Source organism: Athalia rosae, chromosome 1 (genome assembly GCF_917208135.1).
Source record: "Athalia rosae chromosome 1, iyAthRosa1.1, whole genome shotgun sequence".
Taxonomy (NCBI): domain Eukaryota; kingdom Metazoa; phylum Arthropoda; class Insecta; order Hymenoptera; family Athaliidae; genus Athalia; species Athalia rosae.
In genome coordinates, this window is record NC_064026.1 from 14,394,764 (window position 1) to 14,419,302 (window position 24,539).

A 24,539-nucleotide genomic window follows, 5' to 3' on the forward strand; every position below is an offset into this window, starting at 1 on the left:
CTGTGAATTCTTTCTCGTATACCGACTCGAGATTCTTTTCGAGGGCATGAAAATGCGTCGAAGGAATCGAAATTAGAGAGGAAATGTTTCGAAAAAAGAGAAAAACATTTTTCTCCAAATCGTCAAACCTCTGCAGGTAGCTGCAGATAACGATGTGCAATTTAGGCACGCAGAAGGTGGGAGCTATTAACCAAATAATATAACGAGGTAGCATATTTTTCTTCATCATTAAAAAAGCCAGTTGTAATTATTCCTTCTTTTTGAATTTTTTTTCCACCCATTCCAACGTACAAGGCGACTCGCAAAAAACCTGACCTCAGAGATGGTGGCGACTTATGCGAAGAGTGAGCTTTTTTCAGTTTTTTTTTTTTCAGTTTTTTTTATTTTTTCCCTCATATACCTGAAGCATCGCGCGAGAGACAGCTTTTTACGAAGATGTGGTTTGTGTGAAATGAAATTTTGTTTCGAGGGTTAACGCCACCGTGCTTGTAAGTTATACCACGCTTGATGCGCTTGATATTTTTGCCGTCCAAAGAAGAAGGTTGAATGTATACATATTTGTTTTAATCTTTGTATACGCAGCTATGTGCAGGTGCAAAAACCGTCGGGTAATGTTTGTTGAACATCCAAGGGCACTTTGACGCTATTTACCATTTCTTTTCAAACGTAATTAAGCTTTTAGGTGTCGCGCAACCAACACCTTCGACACGTACAAGTAAAAGCTCTCCCTCCCGTCGAGCTGCTGCTGATTTCTCCGTTTTATCGAAAATAGAATCGGTATAGTATGAAGAAAAGAAGCGGGGGGGGGGGGGGGGGGGGGGGGGGGGAAAGGGAATAAAAATATTAATGGAAGAGCGACTCGTCCGTCAGTTTTTGCCGCTGACGGAATCGTCGGAAAAACAACAAAACTATGGCGTATAATTGAATCAGGCAATTTCCGTTTCTTTTCATGCAATACGGATACCTGTATCATATACGTGTAGTCGGTTAAAAAATTCATCTATGTGTACGTAACCTCTATATATACACATAACACATTTCCACATATATGTTTATATGTATATATAAGTGTGCACAGTGCGTTGCGCTCGACGATGATTACCTTTTGGCCGTATATATTTTATCACGGAACGTAACAAAAATCTCCATGAATATTGTCGACGAGTTATTAGTTTTCACCTCTCGCAGTTATTATAACCACGTTGGGAAAATGCTGATGAATTTTCGCGTTCATTTTCGGTGCGCGTTATGCGGTGTTATAAAAAATACCGAGAGAATGCAATTTATCGCGGAAAATAGTATGCGGAAACAATTCACTCGCGCGGTCCAATTTCACGCAAATATGGCTCAAAGACCGGTACAAAATAAATGAAGGAGGAAAAAAGAATGAAAAAATTGACCAGATTCAATTTTCAAGTAACAGCGAATTATTACAGGTGAGGTTATTGAAAATTCATTTTCAGTCGCTCTCGAATTATATCGAAGGACAAAAAAGTAGACGTTCGCACGTACGCGAAACTATACGGTTAGTGATCGCGTCCGAATCCAAAACGGTGAATCTCTCGCTTCGAGGGTGCTTCCGATAACTTTTCTCGATGAAGAAGCGAACGGGAAAAAAAGATGGAGGGTAAAAAAAAGCGAAGAAACGTTAATCAACCGTGCGGCCTACCCCCTTCAGCGTTACGGCAATCAAGACGAAATACCTGAGTCACCGTGAAGATAAAATATTCACCGTAGATATCGCGTATGTACGTACGTATGTACATATGTATGTATATTCGCGAACAATTTCAAATACATCTGTCAGGCTGATAAAATATTCCTTTTGGTACTCCCTGCGGGGTAACCTTGGCTCCCGACGGGGAGACCTCAAAGTGCGGTTAGTCACGCGCGTAGAAATAAGGAAGCTAAACCGATTACACGCTGATTGGCTAATCTATGCACCCTCGCCATCGACTCTCCTCACCGCTTCCTCTATCCCTCCGTGCTCCTGCAGGCTGATGCCGTTTATACAACCGCGTCGCATAGCCCGAAGCGAATTGCATCGAACCCACCCGCGGCAGATGTCACCGCCAATATCCAAGGGGGCACGAAGAACTCGTTGGTACGTACCTACCGCTGGATGCGTTTAACGACGACTACGTTCCGGGGAACGAGCGTACGGGGGTAAAAATAAAAGAGATCAAAATAATAGGAGGGAATTAGCGAATAGGAGGTAGACGAATATATTTCATATTTTAGTAGCTGTGCAACGACGTCCATCGCTTCGCCGGGGTGACTTTGATTCGAGGGATAGCGGGCGCGCTGCAGGGGCCGGTCGGGGGAGATGAGGGTAGAGAAAAGGGAGCGACACTCCGACGAGAATGGCAAGGAAAAAAATAAATAAATGAAAAAAAATTAAAACAACACGACATGGAATAAAAAGAAAAAAAAAGAGACCGACGAGGGCAGACAAGCGCCGCGGATTACGTGGGCCATTTGCTTTATCTTCTTAAGCCGCGTCTACCGAAAAGAATACGGCGGGTAACGATACTCCGCACCGCTAATAATGAATAATTGCGATTTATTGGGCAAGCCGCAATATCTCGCCGCTACCGAAGCAAGAAATTTTTCACGCGCGTTATACGCATATACATATGTATGTGTACAGAAATGCGGATGTGTATCCCGCATAATTTACACGGGACACCATTTCCCCCCGACGAATAAAAACTCTTTCGTTGCAGTAGCTGTGCGAAAAGATATCGCACCGCTGCTAAAAGTCCTTTCCGCGGTGTTTATTGTAATTCCCCGAGAATCTCACTCGCTCGTTCCTTCGGTCTGATAAAAATTCGTGAAAAGGATTCGAACGAATTTTGCGGAGCGATTTTTAAGCAGTTGTTGTACATGAGATAGGGGATAAATAGCGTGTTCGATTTTTATCCAACCCATATATAAACCTGCACGCGGCTAACAAACGACCCATCGAATAGATAGACCCGGCTTTGTCAAGTTTTACTATATACTACGGGGCCGCGACGGGGATGGGAAACGAGGAACATAAGGATCCAGAAGTCAGGGAGTCGGGAATACGAATGTTTCTCCATTAAACGCCCACGTCGGGAACGCGCGGGATTCTTATTGAAAATCGACTGAACCGCCGAACTGCCCGGGCAGGGCGACGGCACCTGCGGGCTTTGCTATACGTATACGTGGCAACGGTCTCCGAGCACTGGATGGAAACTAGATCGCGGGGTTGCTTGCGGCCGGGGTTTCGAACGAACGGCGAATGGACGTCGTCTGTAAGACCGATCGACGGCTCCGGAACTGGAGAATTATCTGATCTCGGTGCAAACTCGTTCGTGCAGCTACGACCATCTCCGCGGACTCGCGTTACACCCGGACACATATTTTCCGGACCCGCTAAACCGGCCAATTCCGTAACCAGTTGCCCAGCCGCAGCTTTGTCAAAGCATTTGGCTTGTTATTCGACGATGGGAATTTTTCCGTCATCCGAAAGCGCGTGGGTAATAATTTTCACGACCGTTCGGACGATCGATCGAATCGTCGTTAATAAAATATGTAAAACCGCTCTAATTACGGGCTTCGGAGACGCGACAGTCTCGCAGCAAAATTGTTAACCGCTGCGTTATACGTACGAAGTGAAAGTTGTAATCGGGGTTAAATCCACACGGTTCCCCCCCCCACCCCCCTACACAGCTATCGCACCGTGTCGTACGTCCCTTTCATTCCCTCTAAGGCTCGTGAAATTATCGATTGGATTCGGGGATTACGCTAATCCCTTTCTACTACCCCAGGTGCAGGTAGGTACGTACATACCCCACTACGGGTAAAGCTTATCTCGTTTTTGTCCGGTTTCCTTATCACCCTTTCATCCTCTTTATACCACGTGTCGCGATTCGGCATACCCGAAGGAATCGAACAACGCGACCGGCGCATCTCGATCGGCACACGTACCCCCCCCCCCCCCACTCGACCCCCTGGCTTATTCTCGCTTTTTTCTCTTTTTTTTCACCCTTCGGGATCTATTCATACGAAAACGGATGATCTCCGCTTCATTTCGCGTTGTGCGTGTACGATTATTCCGGATAAAATCAACTGTAAAGCTACAGCTTCCGTTGACGTGTGAGAAGAGAAAAAGGAAAATGAACGGGACGATATCTTCGGTCTTCATATGTCATCATGCACTGAATTTATCTACGGAGCAGCGGAATTTTCTGTACAGATATACTTTTCATCAGAAAAAAACTGTACGACTTGCCGATTAATCGTAAGTCACCGAAATTTTTGCCGATCTTGCGAGGATTTACAGAATAAATAGGTAATAAGAAAAAAAAAGAAAAAAAAAAACAACTCTAAATAGTGAAATCTGGGGCGACGAATTACATAGATACGCACAGGATACCTTGTATATCCACTTGTCGGAATCTCCTGGATTAAATCCAAGCGAGAAAATTTTCAGTTTCTTTTTTCGGCGGTACTTTATGCAGCGTATTACATGGATTTTTTTTCGCAATTTTATTGGAAAATATTTGAAATTTTTGCTTGATGTTACTTTTGATCGCAGATATCTTTTAAACGGTTGATCGGAGGAACTTTGACCTATAGACGTTTGTTGTAGAGCGTGAAATTTCCTATGAAACCTTGGACAGGAATGTTGCGGAAACAAGCCATTCCGAAGTAATGAAAATGCAAAAGTGAAAAAAAATTTTTTCCTGTGTTCCATCAAACGGGAAAACTACAAATGGATCGAGGCAAACCTTAACATCAATATTAAGGGCTCTAATGGGGGTGAAAATTCTTGTTTTCAAATGTACTTTTAACTTTTCGACACCATCGAGAGAAGAAAAGATTTTTTTTTTTCCAAAACACCCCAGTATATACTATAGATGTTCACTCGCAGTTATCCGCCGCAGATGCGGGTTTATACGTAGGAAGCCGAGAGTTTCGACTCGTGAGTATTCATTTGTTACGCTAAGCTCACTCGTACCCTCGCTACGGGGCGAACTGACTAAGTCAAAAGCCCGACACTGTATAATGTACGAGTCTGGCCTATTTCCCGTGGGTGGAAGCTGCGGCGGAACACGTCATATCGTTTCACTGGAAAGGCGAATTCCGTGGGACGCGTTCGCGACAAGACTTTGTCTTGTTTCTGCGAACGACTACCACGTCCCGATGGGTTCTCCGAGAATGCCATCGTGTATGTACGTAGGCGACTGCTTCCGTGGGTTGCAGCGCTGCCGGGGATGGTGGGAGTTTTAGGGTTAATCCCAAGGCAGCCCGCCCCTCGGGTTTCCGTTGTCAGCGGCGGCTCGTCTCTTTCTGCATTTATCATCGTCAGATGGTCTTATATTCCATTTGCATACACTATCCAAACTCGGATCCCGTAGGTACGTACACCTATGTACCTCTAGCAATTTGGCTCCGCGCGTCCAATCAACGTGGCGTGGGCTCATCTCCGTCAGCCGAAAGGGTAGACATTGTAGTTTTTCCTATTTCCACCCGGTCAAATTGTTACAGAAAATGGCGGAACGCGGCCAGGCCGTATAATCGAACCGGTGCGCCAGCTACCCTCACCATTTCGGAAACGGTGACAATTGAAAACCTCGTACCTTTCGAACGGCAGCTGCGCCTGCATTGTGCGGGAGTCGCGGCTCCGATGAAAGAGACTCCGCGGTGAATCGTTAGCATTGTTTACAGCTAAGCCCGTGCAAACAGTTGCAAAATGACTGGTGCAAACGTTCACCGTCCTCGTTGCGTAAATAGAAACGAGAACCGCTTTTCGCAGTTCCCACGGTAGCAAATTCGATTGTATCGGAACATCCGAGATGGATTATTCGATCGATCGACGAGATGCAATTCGGCAATTTGTCCTCCGTCATTTGTCTTCCAACGTTACCCGCGGTTTCTGCTTTATTGTTAGCCATCAATTATTGACTGGCCACCAGAACGCCAAACTCCGGTCTCTGTGGGCCAGTAATACCTCGTCATCGCGTTCCCGAACAACGGTGATAATATCAAAACCAGCTGAACCCCCCTCCCCCACCTCCCACTTGTTTTTTTTTTTTTTAGGGTCAAGTTTATCGACAATTCCGTAATTTATTATCGTGCAACTCCACGTTCTCTAGAAACGTCAAGCGTGAAAGCGCACGTGATGCATTTGTTACGCGGTTGCCCCGCCATTTCGTTCATAATAATTAAACGTATCGTCGATGATCGCTCTTCGTCACTTTGTGCTAATTAGTCGAATTTTCGGAGCCCGTGACACGTACGCGTATAACGAGGGCTCAAATCGATACGATACATCGTCAACATTTGACAGAATCAGAATTTCATTCGAGATCATCACCTCTACCTTTACCGATCAATTCACGATCATCGAACGTACGTCTTTCACTGTCAATTCTGAGTGATTGCGAACGTGACACGCTGGTCGGAACGCAGTGAACACCGATAATAGATCATCATTCCCTCGATTATTTCAATTTCGTTGAAGTATTAGCACTTGACCTCCCTTTCCAAGCTATACGCAAGTATTCCACCGAAACATAAATCATCGAATTTGTATTAGCGTATTACTTTTTTTTTGTCGGCTGAAATAATACGATTTAGAAAATGAATATTCGGACGAGAAATTCCCCTTCTCCTAATTCACGAGCAAACGAGGGTTTCTTCGATGGAATAACTTGTACGTTTCGAGGATGTCTAAGCGCTGCTTGATTTAGTTGCGACGATCACTTTCCAAAGACGTCAGCTTATCTCAGTTTTCTACCCGCCGGGAATATACGTATATAGAAACCGTAAAAACGTGAATTATACAGCGTGAGTGTGTGAAAAACCGAGCCTAGTACCGAAGTTATATACATCGAGTCCTCGACGCTGTTCTTGAATCGTTCGAAATCCCCCTCCCCCAGTTTTGATAAATGTCAAGTCGCTTGTATCACGAGCCTCGCAGATGAAAATCCCTCGGAAAATTTCATCTAAATAAAATTACAGGTGTTTCTTTTTCGTTTGGTTTCTTCTTCATCTTATCCGTCAGCCCGCAGACTCGAGGGATGAGCCCTTTTTTAATCATACAACCTCTCCACAGTCTGAACTTCTCAGAGGATAGTAGGTTCATAGATATAACGAAAAAACAGCTCCACAATATAACCCTATACGAAAAATAAAACAAAGCAAAGAGTAACTGATATTTTGATGAAAATCTCTACCAAAAACGAAGACCGTTGTCTGTGAGCTGGGTTACATAAGCTGAAAAATAGAAACTGAAGAATCGTGACATCGACCTATATAGGATCCGTTGTGTAGTTTCGCATATTTTTAACGTCGGCTTTTTTTCGGGTCCTGGATTATCTGGGTTTCGGGTAGACGACGTACAGCGTACATCTATTGTAATAGAAATTCCTGAAAAGAATGTCAAGAGTACCGCAAATGAATCGCACACAGCTGCGAATGGGCAAAGTGTGACGAATTCCTCTCTTGGCGACGAACGACGAATGACCGATACCGCCACGCCATATTCGCGCCGCTTGACGAGCGGATATGCGAGCAAACGTGAACACAAACGTACGCGTACGTACGCGGTGCGTTTCAAGATCGAACAATGCGCAACGCGTACGTATACGTACGTACGTACGTACACAGGCACCCCAGTTCCTTTCTTTCTTCGGAATCCCGCTACTTTTTTATTCGTCCCACCGTTACCCCGCGTTGCTTACGGAAAACAGGGGGAATTCGAAGAATCTCGATTCTGATAAGAATCAACGTCGGTGACGTGGACATGTAACACACGTAAACAAAGGGCGAGATCGGGGGGGAACGGAAAAATGAAGGAGGAGTAAACTCGGTGGTACACGGCGCAACGAATCGACGCGTATGTGGGAAGCGTTGGCTGTACGTTCGTGTCGCCAGTTTGCACGTGTGGCGGGTATAAGGTTCGAGTTTGCCGGGGGTTTTCGGAAGGGAAGAAAATGATTAATAACGGTGGCTACCCATTGTGTAACGTCATCATCCGCCCTTGTCCCTCTTACCTTCTTTGTGGCCGAACGGTAATAAAACACATTTGGGTTCCCAGGTTTCCGCTATAATATGGTGGGCCGCCAACTTGCTCTGGCCCTTCTGCACGACGGACGATGATTATTGCCGCGACGTTGCCCGATTTTAACGTCAAATATTTTCGAATAATAATTCAACGTCGCTCGTATCATCGTTACGTCGCGTACATGTTCATGTCGCCGTTACCGCGATATCAATCGACCGGACACAATTGGACGTGTAAAAAAATTTCGAACGGTTCGAAAAGATGCTCACAGAAATATATCGTCGTTGATAAAAATTCATCGTGCACCCGCGGAGGAATGATAGCTTCGTCGAAAACAAACCGATCTCCCGCTTTGGAGGTGAGAACCGAAATTTTGCTCGCAGCTAGGGGATGTTGGAGTGTCATGAAGAACGCATTCCAGTTCGGCGGATTCGAAGCTAGACCATTTCTATGAAACGTTGAGTCGACGCGATTTTTTTCGGAACGATTCGTTGTCGTTTGGAGAGAAAAAAATTGACGAAATTCTGGTTAGCGCCGGATCGTGGAGGTACAAGTGTTGTACGCCCGAACGGTCATTCGAATTCGTTTGAATAACCTTTTCTCGAAACAAAAAAATCTTTCTGTTCTCCGTCAACCTTCGCCATTCGGAAATCTACGCGTACATCTTCGTAATACCGATACCCGGCTCCATTTTTATACGGGATGTTTATCAAAGAATATTTCGTACAAACATCAATTCGAAGGACGAGCGGTAGATGATAAAATAACAGATAAACAAAGCTCGTACCGTACACAGATTTGCATAGCAGCACCGTTTGTGTTTCGTGCTCGTACACTTTTTGTCTTCGTATCGACGCCATTCGGTTCTGTTCATCACAGATTCCCACCCTCACCCCGACCGTTCCGACATCGTTGATGAGTGAATGTGCAAATATATCATATCCGTATGTATCGGGGACAAATTTTCACCGAATGAGATTTTTTTTTTTATGCGATGAGATAAAGAAGACGGTACCGCATACGCATTCTCACCGCGGTTTCCCTTTCGATGGGTATGTATACATGTCAAACACGAAGGAGAAAAAAAGATTAATTCTTCAGAAGAAAGTTTTAACCGAGGTTACATTTTTTGTGATACTTGTACATCTGTGTATTTCCACCGAAGCGGTGCGTGGTTTTTTAAAAGTTTCATCTGAATCGCCTGCATTAATTTCTGACGAAACTTCGAATCGCGTTTACGATTGTGAGTCAGAAGGTCACTGGATGTGTTTGAGGAATGAAAAATAATTTGGCTGGCTAGACGGTTAAATTGAATTAAAATAAAAGCTGTATTTCGTTCAAAGGAGTAAAATTACGACAGGGTACCTGAAAAATTTTTATCACTTTGTAAAAAAATCAACTAATAAGTAATACCTGAATAGTCGACGGGAGTTTTTCCATCCAGCATCGAATAAATCTCTGATAACTTTGTCAGGTGAACGTGAAACCAAATTTTATTACATTCGGAGCGCACTTTTGTCTCTCTGTAAATGTGTTCTAATTCGTCATCAATTCGTTTTCATTGCCAGCCGGAAATCCCGCGCCGCATATAAAATTCGTCCTCAGAGTATAAGTTTCGTGTTCATTCATTTCTGCACCACCGACACTCTCGCCGTTTAAATCAAGAGTACATGATAATAATACCGAATTGACGCCGTCAACCACCATTTACCCTGTTCGAAAACTACCTGAGGCAGTAGGTACGTGCCGGTGTACCATTTTCCGATTGGAAATTGTAGGAGAGGAAATAAAAATGGACGAATAAAATGAAAAACGAAAAGAAAACAAACGGACGGACGGAGGGACGGAGGGAAAAAAAGGAAAAACTAGAGCGAGGAAAAAAGACAACAAGAATGCCGTACCGGACTCCCGGATGCATCTAGTGGCGACGCGGAGGGTCTATTGAACATCGAAATTCTATTGTACCATCCACAGATTGCGAGTTGTTACGCAATTCTGTGTTCAGGTAGTAGTAAAACGAGTGCAGTATTGAAAATGCCACTGCGGGACTTTATTACAGTCCAGAGGCTAGCAATTTGTGAATTACGTGGACAATTCAATTCCAAGAGCTCGTTAAAACGGATTAAAGTCGATCTGTATCCGTCGTGCGGATCAACGTCGAGACGGACACGTGCAAGAGTATGAAATATATTGGAAGCTTGATCAGCAAGTTCAGAAATTCCAGATGATCGACAAGAAGAACAGAAAAAAAAAAAAAAAAACACGCGCTTCGTCGCTATTGGAATAAACCGTAGAATTTCGGAGGATCGCCGAGTTCTTATCTGACGATCGAGCGACTACTTTGCCTCCAAACAAGATTAAGTGGATTTGGCAAAGGGCTTTTCTTACCAGCCAAATTACCCGACCCTTTATGTAATAGTTACGTATAAAAATACATATAATTCGTAGTATACCGTAAGAGTCTGTTGAAAGTTGTTGCGATCCACCGATGCGTCGAAATATTGTCACCTGTAAGGCTGGATCTGCTGTAAAGCAGATTTTGAAGTAGTAGAACTGACGTATGTGTAGGAGAGTAGTTTTCCAATGAAATCTTGGAGAGCGAAACTCACGCTCGTTCCTGAGAATTTGAAAAATCCATAAATGTATTCGTTAACGAGGAGAAAAAAATACAACCAACTAAAAATCCTAGAATCAAAGGGCATCACCCGACACAAAATTATTCGATGAACTGAAAATAAAATTTATTTTTTTTTGTCAAACTGTTTTTCAATCCGATGATAAAACATTGTCCCACGGTAACGAAAATTTTCGCCGATCGATACATGGACTTAGTTGGATCAACGATTCTTTCGTTGGATCGTACGTACATCGATACGAATTGGAAAAAAAATTACAATTCCAACCACAAAAACCATAAAAAACCATACAATCGGAATAAAAAGAAGCAACATGTTTTTCAGTTGGAACAAACGAAAAATTTCTGCAAACGACCTCGGGATATTTGTTTATATACCTTTATAATTATAGAACATTGAATGAAGCTATTTTAACGAAATATCTTTCGTTACGTTTCGTACTTTTTTTTTTTTTCACCCACACTTTCTCCTATACGAGCACTCTAGCAAATATGAAAACGAATTCGGCGAAAAATTCTTCGATAATGGCCGACCCCGTAATCCTATATTAGGTGGAACACGATGCTGTTTTATAACAATACATATATACGAACCCTCGTTTCTTTAGCAAAGGTCGCCGTTGCGGATATGGGCTTTTGTTTCTCCACTGCTTTTAACAATCTAGTTATCCGCGATGTGTATATTATAATGAAATAATAGGTACAAAAATTACCCGGTTGCTTTTGACGGGACGGTGGCACGATAAAACAATTACTCGCATCGTATAATATAGTGAATACCTATACATATGTATACATAAGTTTATTACATATTATACTTATGCATAGCTGTATAGAACGAAGTTACAAGACGGGACTGGTACCGGAAAGCTCCTCGACTTTTTCGATGTTTAATGCCGATTTTGACAAGTTTTTATGCAAAAAAATAAAAATAAAAATGAAAAAAAAAAAATGAAAGGTAACCGAGCAATGGAAACAACCGTCACACAGGAAAATTGTAACAGAGTATACGTATATCGTGTGTATTATGTGCTCTTTTTTTTTTTTTTTTTTTGAAGCTGCACGCGAATCGAGAGTCGAGCCCTGAAATTGTTCGGAAGGATTAAACCCGCCAGTGCCAGAATCGCGGAACATAGATAGGGCGTTACTCTAGTCGCGGTTCTGCGATGGTCTGAAAATGACTTTGAGCACAGGCACAAAATCTCAACGGTATGAGGATCGTTTCTCGTTGTTAAAAACTGAAGGATTTACTGCGACGTGTGCGGGTAGGAACGGGGGGGGGGGGGGGGGGGGTTCATAAAACACCGTTAAAGAGATCTACTTCGGGTAGTTTGAGATTTTTTTTTTTAGCTCTACTTTTTGTACAGTACGTTCCAGGCTTACAAAACAACTGAAAAGTAAAAATGGAGCCTATCAAAAATGAAAAGGAAGAACGTTATTGCTGCTGCGGTGGTTGATGGGCAAAAAACGATGACTCGTGCACGTGGAGAAGCATCGTTCGATTTATTTATATCGGATGTGCAACGGTGGCCGTATGCAGTACATGATGTAATGAAAAGCTATGAAAATCGGATTCGCTGGAAACGCTGCGGCTTAATATCGCATTATAGCAACAACCAGATGACGCCAGGAAAATTCATCAGGACCGATAAGTGCAGAACGGCATTGACGGTATACCGTGTACGCATACGCGTATACCTTTCATCCAATCCCCAGTATCAATATCCGGGCTACACACTCCGTTTTCGAAATAACCTCGTTATATAGCTATCGAGTATGTATGCCTTGCTTCACTCGACAATCATTAACGAGCTTGACTGATATTGCTCCACCACGTTATTCGATGATGAAGAGTGTCTTCAAAAATCTGAGTAAACATATTATACTAAAGTTAAATATTATGTGATATCCCGACCGACCACATATTCTCGCGTTCATGAAAATTAAAATAACTAACAGAACTTCGTTCCTATTATTAAAAGGTTCATATTAATTATCATTGCAAAACCTATACGGATCTATCTGACGATGAGAAAAACAATTTCACGAAGGGAACAAAATATCTTTCAAGCCCGGATCGGAGCGGTTTGATTTTGGAACGAAATGTCGGTGGTGGAACGGTGCGGACAGTCGACACGCCATCATAGCTCAACAGACCGAATGAAACGGGAACCGCGTCGGAATCGCCGACGTCAAGAGCGTCGTTTCAATTCGAGCCGAGTCACGTGACGTTAAGTTTAAACATCTCAGCGTCATAACCACTTAATTATAATACCAGGTGTAATGATATAGCCATAAAAATTATTTCCACGCGAATTTCACTCGTTGGAAAATTAGGTTCGCTATGAAAACTCACGAACTAACAGCTCGTTCGGGAAGGTGTCCGAAATTCTCGACAATATTTTTTTCTTCCCTTCCCTTTTTTTTTTCTCTCTCTCCGCCGTTTGCTAATTTAACGCACGCGAGCTGGAACGTTACGTAGCAGTGGATATCAAAACCGGGTGGTGAAATGGTTTCACATTCGACCGTTGAAATAATTAAGAACGTTACAACCACCTACGTATCCTACACCCTTACAACACGCCACGGTTAGCAAATAGTTTGAAATAATTTTTTTGTTTACACGTTTCCCTTTTCTTCGCTTCGTTTTTGTTTTCAAATCAGTGGTTTCGTTTGAAAATTTGATGATTTTTTCCAAAGTTTTGATTCGCTGATGTTTTTTTTTTTTTCAACAAAATTTTCCTTCGACCCAGGAAACGCGTGGCCGACACCGCTCCGGGGCACACGTACGCATACGCACACCTATACCTGCTACTCGTTCGCCCTCGCCGGAGGTGGACCGAGGCGCGTATGAATTACAATTTACAACGTCCGCTTTTTTCGTAGGCACTTTGCAAACGAAAAAATTCGCCGATGTTGTCACCGACGTTACCCACGTACCCACCGCGTACTTTTTTTTCCCCCATCCGTTCGCATACTACCTAGCGCGACTCGATGTTTTTATATTTTTTCGTACACATAGTACCCGTATGGAGGGTACGCGTAAATAATACTGTATAGAGACATATACATGTAAATTTGCTTGCCGATATTAATGTTTCGTTTATTTCCTCTCCGTTTCACATCCAAATCTGCCGGGGGATTATCATCGCAGGGATTATTAACAAAAAGACATGAAAAGAATAAATAAATACAACGAACGAACGATGGATAAAGAGAAACGAACAATAGAATACGTGAACAAAGTCGAAAATTATGAAAAATTACTCGTCTCGCGAAACTAATTTCTTCTGTCACCCATTGTCACCCATAATTCGCATTTTTTTTTCATTTATTTTTTTTTTTTTCTTTACTTTTTCTCGTTCATCGGACAGCTCCGAATTATTTTCTGAATAATATTCCATGCACAGCTATTCTCGGGAAGGAGAGAAAAAAAATTACGGTCACCCCGCATCAGCATAGGCGGGATGAGAATTTCTCCCGAGATTTTTTCTCAGATGTCGAGATCAATAGAAGTAGAAAGAATTGTTATCGATGTCTCTGCGCGGTGCGCGCGCGTAAAGATTGGATTTTGAGTAAACTGGAGGGCCGCTGGTCGATCCACATATTCTTATTCAAGCTGAGAATTTTAATGCCGCCAATTAAGCGGGCAACGGAACGTTCAAGTATCGTGTTTCACGTCAAGAAACAACTTCCTCATAATACCGTGCTTCGATTCATTCGACGAATGAAATATGAACGTCCATCGCGGGCTGCGACATCCCACTTCTCTCCCTGTGCGCTACCCACGCATATTGTATTATATGTATTATTCACCTGGCTTACAGCTATTCGGCGTCACGCAGGCTCGTCGAATCGGCGGCATTGACGTCAAAAGTACGACGAAGCAAAAGTCCTGCTTACGCCCTGTCGAAACTCACCTATATGAGCTCTTCGATTACCAGGATGGTAAAAAAAAAATCTTACACTCATATCTCAAATGACGTAGTAGAATAATAATCGTGACGAACTCGAACAGCTCGAGTGTAACTCGAGACGACCGACGCCGACGTCACCCCGTCTGTCCGCACCCCGGTGTATCGCACGCGTCCGATATACCTAACCCTTAACCGTGTAAAGTCTGATGAACAAGATGTCAGTGCGGAGAAACCACAGAAGAACTATCCTACTAGGGGAGATTAGGGTAAGCCCATCCGCAGCGAAGCGATGATGGTCGTTCCAAAGGTTTCAGCTGATTAATTGGCGATCGGCCCCCGACGGACATTTGCGGGTACGCGGTAGAGGCCGGCGACCGTAATAGCCCGGTAAAATTGAACTTTGATCGAGCCTCGTTTGTACGAGGCGCGTCACTGATTCGTAAACAATTTTTTCAGCCTCTTTTTTTTTTAGTTTTTTTTCTCTATCAATCCAAAGCTTTTCGCTGCCACGTAATCAGTCCGCGGATTACTTGCACGGAATTTTGTTCGTAATTACGAATCATTTCAAATTTCGTATAGTGAAAAATGCGAATAATTGGAGATTACGCGCCTGTGATGACCTTTTATCGATGTCAGGCCATCGCTCCCGAGCAAATGAAACACGTCAAAGAAATCGTATGGAATAAAAATATATCGGAATAATCGTCGAGACTTTTGAATTTTGTATTTCCATTGCTATTGATCGATTGGGGCGCGGTATCAACCCTATGGCACATAAATAGAAAGTCGATCTTTGCGCGTTTTTTTCCCTTTTTTCACAATTTTAAGTTCCTTTCGGTTATACTGATAAGTTACGAGCAAATAGTCAATGTATGAGGGATGCGACGAAGACCGGCAAAAAACCGAACAAAGAGCAAAAGCTGGGCCGGCGGTGTGCCCTTATTAGCTATATAATATTGATTCTCCCTCGAGGGTGCCGTAATTCTCCGTAGCTCATTAACCTCTTCAAATATATACGGGCGCGTGCAGACGTCAGCCCTTAATGTATTGTTGTTTAACGAGAAAATATCGTTTTATCGCCTTTCGGTAGCTCTAACGGCGCCCTAAGAACTTTTCGCGGATCGAGGTATAGATAGGTATATATTTTACCTCACTGACAATCGTCGGAACCGAATGATTCACCGTTATTTTTATTTTTTATTTTTATTTTTTTTTCTCTCTCTCTCTCTCTCTCTCTCTGTGTGGTACCGAGAACCGTGGGGATATTTTCCGGATTGTTTGATCAACGAACGGTTATCGTTGAATGGCATATTTTATCACCTATAACCGGGTCGAAGTAGCGTACAGGTGTATCATATTTCCGATGTCAAACAAAGCGGAATACAGTCGTCATCGCCACAAAAATTTGCAAACATTACACGTATCCCGGTTTTCGATTTTTTTTACGTTTTGTTTGTTTTTTTCGTTTCTTTCATTCAGTTGTTGATGAAAAAAGTCCACAAAGAAATTCGGAGCGAGCAAATATTAAAGCGGATAATTTCGAACAAAGCGGCAAGTGATGTTGATATAAGTGCGAAGTATTGTACCTATACGTACTGCTAAGATTACTTGAGGAGAGGCTCTCAAGAGGGAACCTAAAAAGCACTGTAGGTGCCAACGAAGAATGGGAGAGCTTCGAGCCGCTTCTGAAAAATGAAATAATGCTGGATGATTTACAGGGAGCGTGAAATTTGCCAGAATTCAATCATGGTACATCTTAGACGAAAACTGAGAAAGAGCAAAAAAAAAAAGAAGTTTCACCTTTATAACACGAATTTCATAAAAAATTTCGCTCACATTTTCTTCGGCTCGAATGTTGAGAATTTTTTTCTCAATTATCCGTTCGTTCGACAATTCGCAAAAGACGGCGTAACATACGCCAGATTTCACACGTGCATATACCGGGTATAGAAAAATGTATACATATATGTACTGAAATTTTTTCTCACAAAGAATGTAGAATAGTCCTTCATAAGGAATTCAATTAAGTATTTCGCAGGAACGTTGAATTAAGAAAAGTGGAGGCTTTCGTTACGGAATTAGGTGAATTCAATTGCGGCTTGCCCCAGACTCGGACGTGGGGTGGTCTTAACTTTTAGAAACGAGCGCGCCACCGCGACGTAAAGTAAGAGATATACGTACGTGTGTATGTATACAGAGAGCCCGATATACAAAAGAAATGGCACCCTAGAGTTTCGGGGTGTGCGAATATATAAAAGTTCGAAGGAAAAAAGGAAGACGAACGAATATAATGGAACGGAGGAGAATACAGAGAAAAAAAAAAAAAAAAAACAAAGGAAAGTAAAATAAAATAAAAATAAACGGGGATGATAGAAAAAGGGAAAAAGAAGAATAGCTGCGGTATAAGGACGGAATATTCGCTACACGCAGTAGGCTTCCCTTCGCGTGGCACGTTTCAGATGAATTTCCACTCGAGAAGCTCCGGAGCAATATGAATTAAACGGCAATATACGCGCTCGAAGCTCGCTCGTAATTCCCTACCTCCGTATGACAAAGTATAGAAAATTTTCACGTTCAAATCCCCGTACTGAGTGCTCTTCGAGTAGTTCATACCTCACGTATTCCCATCGTGGTCTATAAAACGAAGGACATGGCACAGGTACGACGGGTGGGGTACGGTGTACGTATGTAGTATACGCGTGTGAAATTTTGCCACGTAACGCCGTGACCCGCGATATGTGGAAAAAGAATTTCCAAGAATACGGAAAATATTTTCTCCAACACGCCCAGATATAGCCTCATAAACTGTATAGACGTAATTCCGTGTACATACAGAGCTTCGCCCCGTCTACTTTTCATTCGAATTTTGTTCGCGCGAACCTCTCGCAGTCACTGGGAATATAGGGCGGCTTCGCTGTGGACGGTCGCGCGTAACCGATAAAATTAAAAAGGTGAAAGAAAAGAGAAAGAAGCAAAGAGAAGAAGAAAAAAAAACGAACAGATGGTTACAGTTCACCTCCACGCTGCGGTATTGCAGAAGTTTAAGAATATTACGAAGGACCTGACGTGCCCCGCGGGACAGGAGCGTCCTTTGTACGATGTGGTTACATACGAGTTGACACACAACCCGGTATCTAGGCGATACACGGTCACGCCTGACCACTCGATATACAACCGAAGTTTGTATTCCAAAGTCGCGCACATAGCAGCCGGGTTGCGGATGGCTCTCTCGAATATTCACGCCATCTCAAACGGAAGATTGACCTTTTCTCCGACCCCGGATATCCCCTAAGGGGAATTCCTGTATCCCTTACCAGTGCAAAGGACTCCAGTGTTTAGGGTCGGGATATCTTTTTTTTTGGTGTAACACCGAAGCAGCGGCTTGCTCCTTGAGAAGTTTTGACAAAACACGTTCGACGAGGAGGAGACGTACCCAAACACACCACCGCCCGATCCCTTCGATCACCTCCCTTTTGGTATAGCTTTATTTCCGAATCACTTTTTTTCTTCCCCCCTGTACCACGACCCTTGCGAAGGACTCGCTCATCTAATATGCGCCCTAAATACACTCCTCGATCGTCGGGGAGGTAGTTTTATCGGGGAAAGTATAATGCTTCAGAATTCGCAGGTTCTTGAAAAGATTGAATCAAAAAATTGGTCTTGTCTTTCGCGCTTTACACACCCTTTGTTTGATACGGAATTTCATTCACGTCTGGCTTACTTTTCAAAGTGATCGGCGTGGCTTTTTATTCAATTTTTTTGTCAATAAGAGTCTTCTCTAAAAAGAAATGATGAGAAAAAAAAAAAAAAATCATTAAACCAAAAAACAAAGTTGGAGCGAGGAAGCCTCGGGAGAAAATATACTCCTGACCACGAGAACAAAAACACCCTCACTCGGTCGGTTTTGCCGGTTTTGCTGAAAAGGTTGTTTAATGTCGTGTTGCCTCGCCATGAGGCTTTGCATGGATCGGCTATTCAACCATCCTCTGAAGCACTCATTTTTTGCTTGAAGGCTTCCCTTTCTTTCATACTCTCTACATTTACCACCTCTACCGACCGCATTATACGCGGCGTCTACGAAAATACACTGCCGGTATTACGCGTATATTCCGGTATACGCAATGCGAAATATTTCTTTCGCCGTGAAACTCAAATTGATACTTTTTTAGAACGGTGGGGGTTCGTCCTTTTATGCATCGGATCGCTGGAATAGGTCGGTAAACGGCAATTCGCGCTCACTCGAGGATTATGCTGTCTCCGAGCCCCTTGGGTCGATGCTGCGAAGGGCTTATCGCGACTACCTCACCACGCAAACTATGGGATTTCATCGTTTACAGGGGAGCGTTACCAGTCGTTGCGAGGTGTGAAATTCGACATACGCTTGCACACCGGGTGTCGTATTGAACCTGAACACCTCGAACAACTGCCCTCTACCAGATTCAAAGTCAGAGTAACACAATCATTCGGAATGTAATTCACTCGATTCAAAACCGCCGACACGACCACCTTTCAATTTACCCCGGAAGTGAAGTACTGAGAAATTCCTATTGGTTTTCAGATTGCGCTGGGATATGACGGAGAGCTGAGGGGAACTCTACCGGATGTCTAAAGGAACCGTCATGAGGAGACACTTTGTTCTCGTAGCCCTGGTGATTGAAATCAACCTCTACATAGCAGGTAAATTACCCCGAACGTTGCACACGTCAGTCGCGAACTCCCGTGACAAAAAAAAAAAAACAACCCCCCGCGAAACCGCATTCCAAGCTTTTATTGGAACTACCTGCGTTTTCCCCCTCATTTCATCGAAGAACGAACGAAATAAAAAAAAATGTACAAACGTGAAACAAAAAGGTACGGTGTCCCACGGGTTACATCCTTCGTTATACCACCCACAGAGTGATACACTACCAATGTTCGTTTTACGCAATCTACATGTATATTGATATACCTTCTCTTGGTGAACGAACGGATACCTTGCGGTTTCCTATTCTGGGATCTTGATTATTCCACAATTACTTGAAAACAGACTAACGAGCGGAAGACTCTAGAGACTGACTGACAATGAGTTTGACAATCGGGTGGTGCGTGGTTGTGTAACTCGGTGGTGGTATTGCGCATTCGTTTGTGTACGTCGACGGTATTCGAATCTCGAAACTACCTTGAGAGAATAACTAACGACGCGAGAAGGGTATGAGGAATCGTCTCTTGATATTCGCGTTCACCGAAGAAGAGTAAAAATTTAGGGCAAGGAAGGTGGAACGCGGTGTATCTCCTTTGGACAGATTAGTCGGGAATAAGTAGATCTTGAAAATAACGTTATCGCTAATTCAAGCGCAACTAGATTTGGAACGGAGTAGCTCGTTCCAAGAACTAATTATAGATTCACAGGTAGATCAAGCGTCGCGTGTTGATTTATTCCAAAGTAAAGAATTGTTTCTACCCACCCAACGGGATAAAACCGGTACGGTAGCGCTGCACTTACATCATTTCTAAATAAGGAACATCCCGTATTTTTTTTTTATTCGAACAATATTTGTATCGGCCAATTGGAAATAGATTTTTCCGCGAACACGGACCGTTCGACATGCAACGACGTTATCAGATTGACGCTTCGAATAAATTTGCGTTCTTGGTTTTATTAATATTATTTGTCATTAGAATAACAACGAGCTAATATTGATTCGATTACGAATTCCAGTACTCATTCCAGTATATTGGAATTCACGTTATTCCAGACCTAATACCGATATTCTTTATTCGAAAATCATTTTCTCCCTGTGTTCGATAAGAGTTGTGTCGGCGTTTGTTGAGAGACGGATAAGGAGGAATATGAAATCTAGCGTGGGACCGCCCAACCGTCGAATGTTTCACATTATATGTATATATGTATGCGTTCCATAGTAAGCATCTAGAAATGATTTTCGGGTTCTTCTCGCCATATTTGATTCGTCAAAGGTTGATGACTTAAGAACCGATTCCCGGTATAGGGTGAAGTTTAGGGCTTGTTAGCGTTTGACTCTTGGGTAATACCGGTGGTTGGTTCTAGCCTTTCTTTGATGCTGCCAGGTTGGTTAATATATTTGCGGGTGAAGTTGTGGGCGAAATGGCTTCGGTATCCCGTTGCACGGATTAGATGAAATTTCACCACAAACGTGCGACGATATCGAAATATCCGACAGTCTGAAGGAAGCTTTACTTGCGTATTATCAAGAACCTCGGCAGAATTTCCCGCGTTTTCCCCACATGCGTAGCGATATTGAATAACGCGGCGGTTCTTGTACGAATAACGTAAACCAAGGATTCCCGTTTCCACGTGTAGACTGGCATTCGATGATCCAGCGCTACCACTTGGATTTCCCGAAAATAATTGATCTTCCCGTCAGCGTATCACTGACCTAGGTTCTCCTTACAAACTACAAACTAGTGTTCCTACTCCCAGGTGTAAACTGACGTTGAACGATTCAGCATTCGAGTTGTTGTTGGGTCCAATTATTGAATCCAATTATTCATCAACGTCATAAAAATAAGTCATGGAATCACCCCGAAAGGCACCTACGATGCAAAAACCCTTCGCCAGATACGTTGAATGTTTAAGGAAAACTACTGCACAAATATCTGTGATATGAATGAAAATCGTCAAAAACAAAAACAAAACAACCAAATCGACTATCGTGCCAAGTAAATGTATGTTCGCATCTTGCCTTCAGAAGACTGGAATAAATTGAGAGAGAAAGGAAAACTGTTGAAAAAAAAAATTAAGATCTTCAGTCTTCTGAAGTAGGTCTGCGCAAAATGCTAATTTACATGTACTTGGCACGACAGTTTATTCGGATCTTTTTGTTTCTCTTTGATCTTCGAGACCAGACTCGAATCCGTATCACCCCACAAAGACCTTGAAAACCGCGTTAACGGCAGCAATTGATCACTGAGTGACCAGCATATCGGTAAATTTATTGGACAGCTGTCCCGCAGAAATCTTAGACTCGACTGTATCCCAACAATTTGATACCGCGAATGTCGAGGTACTTCGATCGCGAATCAGCTCGTTATCTCATGCCAAATATGAGCCCAGTTATGTAGCAGAAATCGGATAAAAGGAACCAATGGAACTTGCGTCGAACGACTTCACGTTGCTGTTTCATCCAATAAGAAAAATAAACCGACATTGCGAAGTTGGTAACTCAGCGTTACGATTAACCCAGAACTGATTGTTAGTGTTAAAAATTTTATCGGATGTGTAAATTTTTCGAAAGATTGTACACGATACTTTATAGAACGAGATCAATGAGCCAACGGTGCGATATAAATCTGAGATGGAACGTGTGGATATGACATCATGACTGATTATGAGCTAAATTGCCTAACGATAATTTAATTCTTATCCTTACCTCGTCTTATCGATAATTGGCGCGCTGACCGACAATACAATTTATTTTGAAACGGAAAGCAAAATCAATGCGTTACGCAACCGAAATGCCAATCGATGCATCGGTGATTAAATGACGAAGCAAATAAATTCGGTATGCTATAGAATTACGAGTAGCAGTCATCGGAAATATCCCAACAGATTTGATATGATTAGATAAAACAATAGAGAGGTGCAGGGATATCAAAAGAAATTGGAAAAAACGTCCAGACGGCGGCATCCTATCTTATTGCCACATTAAACGCTAATAGGTTCCGTGTAGATTCTATATCAGCGATGTACAATTATATCTGGCTTCGATTCAATTCGAAAAATAGAGGAGAGATTTCAGATTTTGAGTTCCGTAATCGAGGTGTAAATTTTATTTTCCGTACACCGTAGTCAACGGTTGACAGTGGATTCGACGACAAGCCGGCCTGTAGAATAGTTCTCTGGAACGTGAGTTTGTATAGCGACCAATTACAAAATGGATAAGAAAATCGTTCCGGTCGATGGTGAGTTAATGGAAACTCTCACCAGAGTCTTCCCCATCGGAAGCTGCAACGGTTGGGTCTGGGTCGATGGGTGTTGCCAGCCGAAAACCTTTACAAAACACATCGATGTTATCGATAATTTTGAAGTTCGTGACGATGATATTTGGGTGTGCAGTTTTCTAAAGGCAGGTGAGTACGCTTTTCTAACACTCTCGATTCTTCTCGACTTATTGAAAATCCTTCGAAAAATTAGGTATCTTCGATAATTCCAATTAGGTACAACTTGGACACAAGAGATGGTTTGGTCGATTTGTAACGATATCGAATCGGAAGCAGCCAAAGTTGACCTTACCGCCAGATTTCCGTTTTTCGAGTATGTATGAAATCTAACAAAACTTGAATCAAATTTTGAAAAAAAAAAAATTGAGACGCGATGGCACGATGGCGTTCCCATGTGGTTGAAAACCAGTCGCAATTTCACTTGAGTAATTCGTGGATTCTTTTTCGTTGTCTTCATCGAAAGTGACCGAAATGCGCACCTCAAATGATGGACCATAAGATTTTTCAACGTCAAATCACTCGTGATAAGGAGACTGGGTACGATCATAATTTGCAAATATTTTCAATGAACAGGTTCAGTTCTTTATTCGATCTTCCGGAAGACTTGAAAAACGACGAAAGAGTTCCAGATTCGTTCGTCGATAGTTTTCGTTTCGCCGCAAACCTACCGAGCCCGCGATTCATCAAGACGCATCTTCCATTCCATCTTCTTCCTCGACAAATAAGAAACGGAGAGAAGCAGCCAAAGATGATATACGTTGTTCGTGATCCGAAAGATACTTGCATCTCGTATTTTCATCATTCTCTCTTGCTCGATGAATTCAAAGGCACCTTTGAGGAATTCGCTAAACTCTTCCTCGCTGATCTACGTGAGTTTTGCCCATTTAAATTTTGCTCACAACAATCGTAAGTGAACGATCATTATAATCATCATATTTGCTTTCGCAGTATATTGTACACCTTTTTGGCCGCACGCACTCGAGTATTGGAAGAAAAGAATAGTAGACAATGTGCTGTTCCTGACTTACGAAGAAATGAAAAAGGTACATCAAAACGATTACGTGATTACATGATTCTTGTTTTGGAGCTTGCGACTGGTCCATCTAAAAAACATTGTACATGAGATCATGTTTGCCGCGATGATGATCAGACAAATTTTCGTATACTTCAATAGGATCTCCCATCGATATTGAGGAGAACTGCCAAGTTCTTGGGGAAGAACCTGACCTCAGACGAAGTGGCAGCCTTAGAGAAGCATCTGAGCTTCGAAAGTATGAAAAAAAATCCAGCGGTTAATAATGAATCGCTCGTAAGATTTTTTCGCGACACGATGAACACCGGAGGAGAGGGTACTTTCTTACGAAGTGGAAAATCTGGCCAGTGGAAGACATATTTCAGTCCAGAACTCATTAAGCAATTTGATGACTGGACGAGTGAAAATCTGAAGGGTACGAGCTACTCACTTTGAGGAGAACCGTAGTCTTCGGAGAATTTTTCTTTGCTTCGTGTACGGAGCGCAAAGATAAAATCTCGCATAGATAAGTGTCACCAGATTATGGAAAATTTGAAGGAGAGCACGAGAGATAATGAACGGTATCATAAAAATCATTTTTGGAATCACGCATGTTGGTCTATTAATAATAATTTTATTACAGCAAATAAAAGTAAAAAATAAAACTGTGCTTTGAGAGGGGGGTGTTTGACGAATCGTTATCAAACTCAGCACATATCTTATTTATTTTATATACGCTTTGTGTAAACCTCAAACCTAATTATAATCTATATTTTGACCGCTTTTTTATGACGGAAAAATATAGTCATAAATCATACTTAATTTTCACATTCCTCAAAAAAAAATAGGGGAACGCGGGGCAATATGGGCTGTTGGGGCAGTGTAGGGTAACCGAAAAATCTTGTGAACATTTTTTTTTCGCGATATCTTTCGAAATTTCTTTCTTAAGGATCAAAAAGGACTTCAAACATCATT

General features: G+C 42.5%; 2 protein-coding genes across 3 annotated transcripts in view; both read left to right on the top strand.

Annotated features, from left to right (window-relative positions):
- LOC105690650 (neural cell adhesion molecule 2-like) overlaps positions 1 to 24,539 on the top strand; it is a 76,879-nt gene that overhangs the window by 31,359 nt on the left and 20,981 nt on the right. For both annotated transcript variants that reach the window (XM_020854943.2, XM_012408641.3), the window contains exon 2: positions 19,152 to 19,270. In XM_020854943.2, the coding sequence (XP_020710602.1) occupies positions 19,195 to 19,270 (76 nt within the window). In that variant the 5' untranslated portion in view covers positions 19,152 to 19,194. The remainder of the gene's footprint in view (positions 1 to 19,151; positions 19,271 to 24,539) is intronic.
- LOC125499668 (luciferin sulfotransferase-like) lies at positions 22,404 to 24,234 on the top strand. The gene is made up of 5 exons (XM_048660032.1): positions 22,404 to 22,681; positions 22,769 to 22,865; positions 23,126 to 23,421; positions 23,501 to 23,595; positions 23,727 to 24,234. The coding sequence occupies exons 1-5, from the start codon at positions 22,486 to 22,488 to the stop codon at positions 24,018 to 24,020; spliced, it is 978 nt and encodes a 325-aa protein (XP_048515989.1). The 5' UTR covers positions 22,404 to 22,485; the 3' UTR covers positions 24,021 to 24,234.